The 11,246-nt window shown below is 36.1% G+C and overlaps 1 protein-coding gene across 2 annotated transcripts; it reads left to right on the top strand.

Annotated features, from left to right (window-relative positions):
• Nucleotides 1–229: 229 nt before the first annotated feature.
• LOC105049117 (uncharacterized) lies at nucleotides 230–10,961 on the top strand. Of its 2 annotated transcripts, XM_010928677.4 has the most exons (6): nucleotides 261–418; nucleotides 2,709–2,796; nucleotides 4,497–4,561; nucleotides 10,277–10,345; nucleotides 10,432–10,481; nucleotides 10,572–10,961. In XM_010928677.4, exons 1-6 carry the CDS (start codon nucleotides 341–343, stop codon nucleotides 10,681–10,683), a joined length of 462 nt encoding a protein of 153 aa, XP_010926979.1. In that variant the 5' UTR covers nucleotides 261–340; the 3' UTR covers nucleotides 10,684–10,961. The 2 variants fall into 2 exon arrangements, with proteins under 2 accessions (XP_073117149.1, XP_010926979.1); XM_073261048.1 differs by lacking the exon at nucleotides 2,709–2,796 and having other exon boundaries at nucleotides 230–418.
• The last annotated feature ends 285 nt before the right edge of the window (nucleotides 10,962–11,246 follow it).

Below are 11,246 nucleotides of genomic sequence, written 5' to 3' on the forward strand. Positions count from 1 at the left end.
ACAGGTTAAACGAGTCAGGTCGGATTATCTGTTTAATAAATAGATCAGATTGAGGTTTGAATTTTTGATCCGTTTAATAAACAGGTTGGATTTGGATTGATAATTTTTTGATTCGATCTATTTATAATCCGATCCATTTATGATCCGATCCGATTGCCATCTCTACCATCAAACTCATTTATTCTGGATGGATCGGGTACGGGTCACATTTTTGCCAGCCACCCGCAATGGCTCAAACCCGCGTACCGCACTTTCAAGATCCGAATGGTTCTCCGATACTTTCCTCCATCCCGTTTTCTAAAACCTCCACACTTTCTTTCCTTTGAGAAGGAGGGAAGCGATGGGCACGGCGTCGGATGCCACGGAACAGCCGGGCCTCAGCGAGCCCACCCCCGACCAAGTCCAGGCCTTGCTAGAGGTCCCTTCCCCTCACTCTTTTGTTGCACTCTTCGTAACCCTTTCTCTCTGAGGCATTTTCTCAAACGAATGAAATGCAATTTGTGGTTCTCATAATCTGCTTTGCTTAGCTTTCTTAAGTAATATTGAAATCAAATGAATGGGGATTTCTTATGCAAGATGGCTTGCAGGAGGCTCTGGGTCTCTGACGTTTCAATTTCCTTGTTAAGTAATAAAGATTGTTACTTGACGGTCATATTTCCTTGTGCTTGGTTGAGCTAGGACGACTCTGTTAAGTTATTTCGCATTTCCATACTGGTGGACCCTAATGTTTAGTGGGTGGCAATGGATCCTTATGTAGTAAAGGATCTACATAGAATTGGTTACTTAAAGAGTATTTGATGTGTATATAAGACGTTCTGGAATTTGCTCCTAGAATTGAAATGGATTTTTTCTTCATCTTATATTCCTGTTCTCTTTTAAAAGAAGAAATATAGAAGCCTGTATTCAGCATCTCTTCTATGCTATTGCATGCATAGCTTTCTCTGATGGAAATGACATATAAATTTGAAGGTCTTTGGCAAGCACCACCAGAAAGCTGCCTTTTTCTTTGTCTTTTTGTTTTTTCTTTTCTTTTGTGGATCAAATATATCTCTAATACCGATTCATCTCCGTGTTGAACACTATATATTTTTAGGATTGATCGTTAGGAGGGTGAAGATAATGGATCCAACGTACTTAGCAAAATCAGTTGGTTTCACTAAGCCAATGCACTAATTTGTCCAGCTTGATTCAATACTATTAAATGCTGAAGTTCTAAATGGCTGGTTTCACTGAATCAATGCATGCTTTGATTGTCATCAATTGCTTAAAAAATGAAGGTTCTTTTGGTCTCTTATTGATATGTACATACAGATGGACGCTACTATACTCCGCTGTAACCTTTCTACAAAGTTTCCATCATAGCACAACCTAATTTTAATGGCATGGCTGATAAACCAGAATTCAATATGATGTTGATGGAAATCATGTCCCACCATGTATAATCCTCGTCATAGCAATCTTCAAGGACACCAAGCACGAAATCATCAATAGAATTCTGATGCCCTTTGCCCATCAACGTTTGTGTGGATGTGGTGCTACATTGCATGGATGTTTAATTTATGCATCATCCTTAGTAGCCTGATTACAAGTGTGTGAAATTTTCATCTAGCTTGACACCAGTTTTTAGGTCAATAATTTGACCATTCCTGCATATTAATCATTGAATAAATTGTATAAGGATCTCATCGTCTTGAATGTCTGCAGTCTTCCAAGTAAGCTCTTGCTTCTTCTTGCTGAAGGCCCGACCTTAGCTTTGAGACTAGTGGAGTGTATTTCTGATGAATTGATGTTATTTCAAGGTAATTTAAGGTCATGACCAGATTTACAGGAAGATGAAAACAAAGCCTAGCTCCATATTTGAAACACTTGGCAAATAAGTTGCTTCATCAAATATGTAACAAGTACAATTTAGAATAACCTAGTATCTCCCCTCTCTCTTAAAGTGTTTAAGTATATGGAAATTCATAGAGTTGTCCTATGATCGCTTCAGTTTAAGCAACAAACAATGAGTTGGGTCTCCTTATCCTCCCATTGGCATTCTAGGTTTTGTAGCAGGTCCATCTGTTGCCTGAAGTAACTTTAACCTGGAATTTTGAAACAGCTTTTAGAAGGTTGGCATCAAGTTGATAGCTGATCATTTAACTCAATCCAGTGCTTTAGTACTGGAATGCTCAAAAATAAAAATTGTTTAACCTAATCCTTCCATGGAGTTTTCTTTACTTAATGTTTTGTTTCATGGCAAATGCTACTTTGATGCAAAAAGTAGTTTTGATGCTGATGAAGACAAAATCTCTTCACTTTTTATTACATTAAAAAGGTTAGAAATTGTATTATTGCTTCTCTTACTTCAACATCTACTCTCTCTCTCTCTCTCTCTCTCTCTCTCTCTCTCTCTCTCTCTATCTATATCTATATCTATATATATATATATATATATATATATATATATATATATATATATATATATATATATATATATATATATATATATATATATATATATATATATATATATATATATAGATATATATACTTTCTCCATTGCCCACATATTTCAAATCATTGAGTGAGTGAAGAAGTTTTGAGCATTTATTATGTTTTGTGAGTTTTGAATTTGCCACTTATCTTTTACATAAGCACCATTTTTAGTTTTTCCAATGGGACAAATGTTTATCTAATTGTTTGGTTATCGTCATTTTTTATTTAAGGCTGCTAGATATGATGATGTTGAAGATGTGGTAAGCTTATATTCCATGGGTGTTTCTCTTAACTCCAGAGATTCTCAAGGACGAACAGGTTAGATCTTCAAATTGCTGTAAATGAAATTCATCTTAATTGATTGATAACCATTAAATCCATCGAATTTGTTTTTAAGTATCATACTGCTACTAGTACTACTATTATTTATCTTATGCTTCAAGGAAAGGGATATAGGATATCTTTGATAGAGCTGGATTTTCATGCAAAACTGCAAGTCAGAAAGGCATACTAAATTCCAATCAATAGGTGTTTGTGGGACTCGACTTCTAGAGCACCCGAAGTGAAAGTCTTAACTTTTTTATTTCAGTATTGTTGATAAAGGCAACATGAAAAAGTGAGTATATTAAGTACTTCAAGCTCCACTATGTTGCTGAATAAAAACATCGATTTATATGGTTCTAGTTGGATTTGCTGGCTTCTATTAAATTGGCGATAATCTGGATAGTATTTTTACAGTTTAATATTGGATTCAGGTGACTGGTTTTGCGCTTTAAATTCTTCTAGCAAAATTTTATAGCATGTGAAGTGCAGTGGGAAAATAGTAGCTAACAGGAATATGCTATAAGTCTTCATACAAGACATGGAACTAAAATCTGTTACAAAGGTTAAATTATCTGAAAGTTGTTCTATTCTATTACTCTCTCTAAACCCAATCTCCTTTATGTTAGATTACTACCTGAAACATGAAGCCCATGAATCTCAGCCAACCAACTAATCAGAAAGCATTTGTAAGCCTTAGGGCTCTGAAAGTAGGATCCAAAGAAGACTGAGGATTGTTGAGAGTTGACCCTTGGTCAATATCCACCATTTAACTCAGTGTCAACTTTCTCACCAAGGCATCAATGGGAATGGGAGCGGTTCCTTATGAAACCTGCAGATCATGTTGCTTATAAGGAGACATAACTTGTTGTCACTTGCACAATTTAAGCTCATATAACCAGGACCTGACCCATCAAGATTTTCTTAACTTTTTGATGTCCAAATGAATAGGGAGAAGAGCATAAGTGCACTGATTATGACTTATAGAGCTATTGTTTCTTAAAAACAAAAGGACTCATGGTGCCATTGAAAACAAGAAAATTAACAATGTCATTTTGTGAGTTGATATTAAATTAATCATACTCACTGTGTCCATGTCGAGTAAACATGAATGAATAATAAGTTGGTGAAAGGAAAAAAGGTGTAATTTGATACCTATATTCCTGCCTTTGGAAATTTTGTATGTTGTTCAGATCTTGGGTTTTCAACATCAGATCCTCCTTATTGTGCTGGTTTGCTTGGTGCATCTCACTAGTCTATTAGCTTAAAATCAAAACAAGGTTAGCTAAATTACTTCTATATGAATAAATTAGAATAAGAAAATCCTAGTTAGTCTAAAAAAAAAAAAAGGTCTTATGTCAGTGTTGCTTGGCCAAGTTACAATACTGACTAGGTTTTCAGTTCTCTAGATTATTCCATGATCCTTATAACATTTCTGTCTTATAATAATTGTGTACAAAATATAAAGTTCTATTCAATATGGTTTCCATTTGATTTGCAAGGTCCGTAGTGGTATCTCTTCTAATGCACATCCTTCTTAGTTATATCATTTAAAAACTTATGTGAGATCACTGATATCATAATTTATTTATCATTTTGCTCATATTACTTGATTGTTAAAATGTTAATCCTCGTTGAATTCTATTTCTTTTAAAACATGTTATTCAGTAATTTATTTTACTTTTGTTTACTTTCAGCTCTTCATATGGCTGCTGCTAATGGGCATCTAGACATTGTGGAGTATCTCATAAATAATGGAGTGGTGAGGAGGCAACTGTATAAGAACTCTCTGCTACCAAATTAGTATGATAAACAGATTAATTACAGATATATCTTCTATGATCATTATTTTCAGAAAGCTAATGGTCAGCTTTGAACAATCTGTTTTGATGATTTTATGCAGTTGTGAACATAATTTCTCTTTTCATGTCTTGTAGTTTCCACTCAGCAGATTGTGTTTTGTCAAATTTTAAATTCAATAATTTTTAGCTGTAGTTTTATTTTGTGCAATCAATACAAAAGTTAAAGAATTCCTTAAAGTGGGAGTTGCTGATACTATATTTCAGCACATGGGACAGATGATTATGAGATTTGAAAAGCAAAAGTTGTTTGATGCAACAAAAATCATTTCAAATATTGAAAGTAGGATTTATCTGTTTTGTTTAGTGACACTAGGTGGATGCATTATCCTCAATGTTTTCGTTTATTAAAATGCATAAAGTCTGGTTAGTTAGCATTGATAAAATGAATTGCTAGTTATTGATTAATTCAATGATTCAAATGCTGGGGACATGCGAAACCCGGTTTTGCTATAGAATGGAATGTACTGTTTCCCAACACTCAGGATGGTGGATGTCCTATCCTGACCCTGTCCCCTCCCAACACTCGGAATGATGGGACAGCCTGCCATCCCACCAGGACTTAAATCCTTGGATCAAATTATATTATGTTAATATCCTAATAGATAGCAGATAGAAACAAAATGGATCTGGTGGTATAATAAAAATTGATCAATGCAAATTTCATTTGCTCCTTTGAGGATTTCAGTTCATTTATGATTAGCAGAGGGTCAGCCATGTCATCACTTCATGTGAGAAAATTGCTTCATGTTGAGCAAGATCTGAAAAACATTTATACATGGATCTTTGGTATATGGTGGTGCTTACCTTACATAGCAAAACTATTTAGTTCATAAATGGTTCTCTGGTGACCATTACTGTGAGGATGTTGACTAATTGTCAAGAATATTGGTACAATGGGCCAATTGATGATCATCACATGGAGGAAATTAAAAGTGGAGATAGTATACGGGCTTGAGAAGGTTCTGCATTAGAACCGAGAGGTTTAGGGAGATCAAGCATTGTGGAGCAGGAGCCTGTAGATAGGCCTCCAATTGAACCAAGTTGTTCATGAACAGGTCAGGCCTAGAGGAGCCAAGCTGAAACATCGTAGTTGGCTTGTTTGGTATATAGGAAGTGAGGATAATCTGTCATGTACTTCATGTTTCAAATCTTGTATTGACTCCAAAACCTAAATGGCCAATACTAAATCTTGAATTTCTCTAGCCTTTTGCTTCCCTCCATCTCTTAGTCTTGTCTCACCCTGCCCATAGTCAGAGATTGCCATTGCCAGCACACATGACCACCAGAGATCATCTTCCTAAGTACCCTTCACCCTGCCATCTCCCCTATTGGCCAAGAAAGTATTGGTTAGAACTGTTTTACCATGTGTACCTTGGACCATCTAATAAAAAATCGCCGCATCATCTAAGAAAAAGTGAACTTTTTTCATTCAAACCCGGAAAAGCTGTCAACTAGTGGTTAAACTGAACCTTTTTCCATTCAAAGTTTTAAACCAAGTTTGGATAACAGTAAACTTTTTTTCAATAATAATGATGTGACAATTTTTTATTGGATGGCCCAAGGCACATGGCAAAATGGTTCTAATCAATAATTTCTCCTATTGGCCCCCTACCGTTTCTTTGTGTCCCATCCTCATGTCTCTGCATCATAGAATAATGTGCCTTCCCATTGCTAGAGTCATCCCCCTAATCCCGCTATCTCCTATGTTACTTGCCCCTACTTCACATGACACTTGGGAACTTTCTAATCATGCACCTCTCTACAGGATTGGAGACTTTGCTGGAGATTGTTCTCTAGGGTCCTCCCATCTACCTTGCACATTTCTGTTTTATATCTCCTCATCCTCACATCTTTCTTTTCGCTTTAACCACCTTATTAAGTTTTTTTTTTTAAAGTCTACTGGAGATCAACTCTTTTGGCAAGTCAAAATTGATTCCAAGCTCAATCTCAAGCTTGACCTTGTCTCGATCACAAATGATGAAGCTTGTCTGGTTGGTAGCACACAAAGCTTGAGCACATATGCTTAAGCTTGGTCAATCTTGAGTTGAGTTTGAACATCAATTAGCTCGACTTAGCCAAGCCTGACTGGGTCAGTCATCTCAGCTTGTTTGCACCATACTTAAAGATGATGTGTTATGCAAGATTAGTACAAAAAACATCTAACTAAAATCTAATAATGCTCAAGGAATTGCTAAACCAACATGACACTTGAATTGCTTAACAACAGAGGGAATTAATCAACTCTTAATTTAGAGGAAAAGCTTAAATTCAGTAATTGCTGGTAATTAATTCAAGAACTGAAAGAACTGGAGTGCCCCATAGTTAGTTCATCATATTCTTCTCATTAGGGATTTAAATTATCCCATATCCTGCCCCTACCAAGCAAAATGAATTGCGTATCAGATGTCCTATTGTGTTAACAAGATGAAGTTTGATGGGCTGAGGGGCTCAGCGATGAGACAATTGGTTAAGTTGCTCTAATGAATTTGAATTTATTGCTGCATAAAGTGGATTTGATGCAGGAAGAAGTTTCCTTTCTGCTGGTTTAAGGTGTAATTGTTAAGAATATCAAGGTACTTAAGGCTATACTTTAGGTCAAAGAAGGGATAGATTTGAAGAGGTTTATAATTGGAAACAAAGAGTTTAGAGCTTGCTGGATTGAACAGATTACTTAAGCATTTTATGATAGAAGATAGCAGTAAATAGTAGGGAGATGGCGTAGTAGTTGAAACTGAGAATGATGTTGAACTAATGAAGTAATTTCAAATGGACTGTTGAGATAACTGAGATCTAGCGGCATTGAACAGAGAGAGTATGAAAACTTAACAAGGCAGAAACTAAAGAATGGGATTGATATTGGCAGTATTTGCTGCCAAGATATCTAGGTGCCGTGACCTATGGTTGAAGAAATCAACACTTGCAAGCAAGGCAAGCAGAACCGGTATCGTTAAGTGTGCTGACTGGCAATTGGTATAGTGTTGTACCTCAGTTTGTACTGTATTGAACCACGGCATACTGGAACCATGGTGAGGGAGAGGGCTGGAGAGGAAGAAGGAGAGAGGGGGAGGGGGAGAGAGAGATAGAGAGAGCATATGTGGAGCCGCAGAGGTAGACTGATGGTGAATAGGAAGCAGTGGAGGAGGGATCGTGTGGCAGAAGAGAGCGAAGAGATCCAGAGAGAGCCCTCGAAGGCTCTCAAAGAAGCAATACATTTATAAGGGTTTATAAGCCAAACAGCCGAGCTGTTCTGAATCAGCATAGATTCACTTCAATATGGGCCAAAGCAGTACGGATTGGTACAGGGCTTCATAAAATCACCATTCTTTCTAATCCATTGTTGGCCAGTTTAGATGGGCGATGTGAAGGAATTCTTTGATGTGATAGTTCTAATCGCTTGCATCTAATTCAAAATTGAAGGTTGCATCACTTTGATGGATCAATCGTGGCATGTTGCCTAAAGTTGAAGCCTAATTGCTTTCTTAACAGTGTACATCAGAATACAACAGCTCATTTAATCAAGGATGAAAATGCTGGCCTGAATTTTACTGTAATTATAATATGTACCAAACCAGAAGTTCATACACATAGTACATGGATACATACTGCCATTCCATTCACATAATTTAATATTGTTACACATGTAAATACTATTGGTGTGCTTTGTTAAAACCAAGGTTGTCAAAGAGAGATGCCTTGCCTGACCCTTTCTATGATTCAGGAAAGAGGTTCTTCAATCATCTAGGTTGGCACGTAGGCAGGCACCTAGGGAGCTCCTTTATCTCAGGAAAGCACCTTTTTAGCTGGCTTATTAGAGGGCATTAATGATTTAAAGTAGTGCGGAATACCATAGGAAGTGTTCCATTTAGTTAATCACTTTAAACACTTTAATGTTCAGATCTTACCCCTTCTTTCAAGTTTCCACTCCTCCCTAATCTATCACCTAACAATCTTCCGTCCTACTTAAACACATTTAGATTCTTTTTTCCAACCTTCTTCATTTATGATGGGTGAAAATTGTGAGGAAGTGAGAGAAAGGGTCACTTTGACTATGGTTTATGTTGTATTTAGTGTCCATTGCTATTGATTGAAAATGAATAATATGCAAGTTTCAAATGTTAACATGGTTAAAAGTTCTTCAACTATTAATATGTTTGCATATTCTTATTTTTCTATAAATTAAGTTATAAACCATTATGTGTTATTCCTTTTATCCTCCAAATTGGTCCATCGCCATATTGTGGCTTGTGTCATCCATTTCTCATATCTTTTTTGGAAAGTTGGTGCCATGTGGGGGAAAGGATTATCCAAAACTAATCAGTCTGAATTATCTTGTATTTATGCTAACACTGTTAGTAAGCAATGATATTATACTATATTTCCTATTCAACAAGTTTAAAGTAGCTCACAATCACAAAAATTGAAAAATCATGCATCCTAGTTCTTGCATCTGAAACAAACTAAACTTTTGTCTTGACCTTGGGAGGTGTAGTTCTTACTGGTCCTAACTTTTAAAAAACATGGATTTACACCACTAGCTTAAAATCCAATTGTTCTCAGGTGCTGAGCTCCAACCCCTTTCTGTTTACAAATTTTCATCTGCTGAGAAACGTGTCTGCAAATTGTCCTGAAACCTTAAAATCATCTTGATGACATGATTTGTTCCTATAATATATAATCTATTGTCATGTACTCATGTTACTGCTAACAGAGTTTCAACATGTTGGACTTTGCTAGCACTAAAATATTGTAATCATCTAAACATGATGGTGGAAACATTGTCTAGCAATTTTATTTTTTCAAAATATGCTTGATTGTTTGTCGTGGAAGGTGTATGTGAACTATTAGCACTTATATCTCAGGTTCATTTTCAGTCTTATTTTTCATTGACCAATGAAACTTTAAGAAGTTACTCATGGACTAACAAATAATTTCTTAATAACAGAACAATTTTTGGCGTGACTCAGGAAATTTTCTTATATCTGAGATGATATAAATCTTGTTAAAATCTTGTTGAAATATTAACATTTTTTGTTAAAATTTTTAAATCTAAAATTAAAATGCATGGATGCCAAACAAACTCTACCAGCAGTTGTCATCTTCCAAATCAGTCTCCAGATTTTGTTCGTTGGTGAGCATGACTAGCACAAATAATTGAGATATTAATTTATTATTTGTTATCTATTGGCTTAAGAGGAAAATGTCCTATGCAAGTTTTAAAATTTTACTAATCTTTATCATATGCTACTTGAGGGGGACGTGACACCTGTAGACATGCCAGATGTTGTCATATTTCACATTCTCTCCTGTCAGTGGGCATAAATACAAAGCTCGGTCATGAAGTAGATAAAAGAAAATCATGAAAAGTAAGCAATTAGTTTACGAATATCTCAAACTATTGCAAGCTGTTATCAGCATTGTCTTCTTTGAGAAACTTGGGGGCATTCCTGTGAACTTTTAGTCAAGGGAAATGAATGAATGCTCATCAAAGCTTTCAAATTCCTTTTCCACATATAGCCTATTAAGTATAAACTTGTCTCTGGATTTAATGACCTATTCATTTTTATGCCTCCTACCCAAGCATGCTTTCATTTTATGTTGACATATGTGTAACACAGGATGTTAATGCAGCTAACTCGGAAAAGAATACTCCCCTTCATTGGGCCTGCCTTAATGGTCATATTGAGGTAAAAACTGATGCTTCTATGTTCATGGTGATTTATTTGCTATATCTAGGGTAACTGAATGATGCTGGTTCGGATAAACACTTTAGGTGATCAAGACTTTGATCCATAGAGGAGCTAGCGTAAGTGTTCTGAACAGGTATTCCTACATCTTTTTGTTTTATAGATATATTTATTTGACTATTGAGGATGTTGGCTATGAATACTCACTGCTTTGGTCATTCTCTAGCCATGAGCGGACTCCAATGGATGAAGCAGTGAGTGGAGGAAAGATGGAGGTGGTTGATGCAATCAATGCTGCTGTAGCCCAAGCTGAACTTAATGGTGTTAGTGTTTCTTAACAAAGTGAGCTATGCTTTTGTCTTTCACTTTTTAAAAGGATTGCTTGCGTTACGGCCGATGAGTCTGTTTACATGAACCCAAGATGCTTTTTCCATCAGATATCATCGTCAAATCCACAGTCGACAGCCATACATTAGTACACTGAAAAGAAATTGATATGTATGGTAAACTAGTCAAGGAACTTGTATGTGTGATATAAGAAGTTTGATTAGCCCATTTCCTTTGGAAGATCACTATGATGCAGTCTGCAATAAAATTTATCGGTTCTGCAGGTTTATTGTGCTCTCAGATCCAAATTTCTCTTAGCCATCCCCTATCTACCATACTTTCTGCTGGTGCATGCACAGTATACACTTGTATGAAGCAGTGAGGACATATAAAGTTTGTTGGAGAAGTAACTCTAGACATTAGGTTAATGCTTTTTTTTTATTAAGTAGACCTCGACTAGGTTTTAGAGCTTGTTCCCTTTGAATTTGTTGGTCTGTGGGGGGGGTTGATAGCAAAAAGGAACAGCAGGAAGAGTGCCTACTTTCCATGAAAGACCAAGTTCCAATGATGCTAG

Source organism: Elaeis guineensis, chromosome 7, assembly GCF_000442705.2.
Source record: "Elaeis guineensis isolate ETL-2024a chromosome 7, EG11, whole genome shotgun sequence".
Taxonomy (NCBI): Eukaryota; Viridiplantae; Streptophyta; class Magnoliopsida; order Arecales; family Arecaceae; genus Elaeis; species Elaeis guineensis.

What these genes read in the sequence shown, in the direction of transcription:
- LOC105049117 (XM_010928677.4), top strand. Translation starts at nt 341, where the DNA reads ATGGGCACGGCGTCGGATGCCACGGAACAGCCGGGCCTCAGCGAGCCC. An exon ending in AGATTCTCAAGGACGAACAG is followed by an intron (nt 2,797 to 4,496) that starts GTTAGATCTTCA and finishes GTTTACTTTCAG; the next exon opens with CTCTTCATATGGCTGCTGCT. An exon ending in AGCGTAAGTGTTCTGAACAG is followed by an intron (nt 10,482 to 10,571) that starts GTATTCCTACAT and finishes GTCATTCTCTAG; the next exon opens with CCATGAGCGGACTCCAATGG.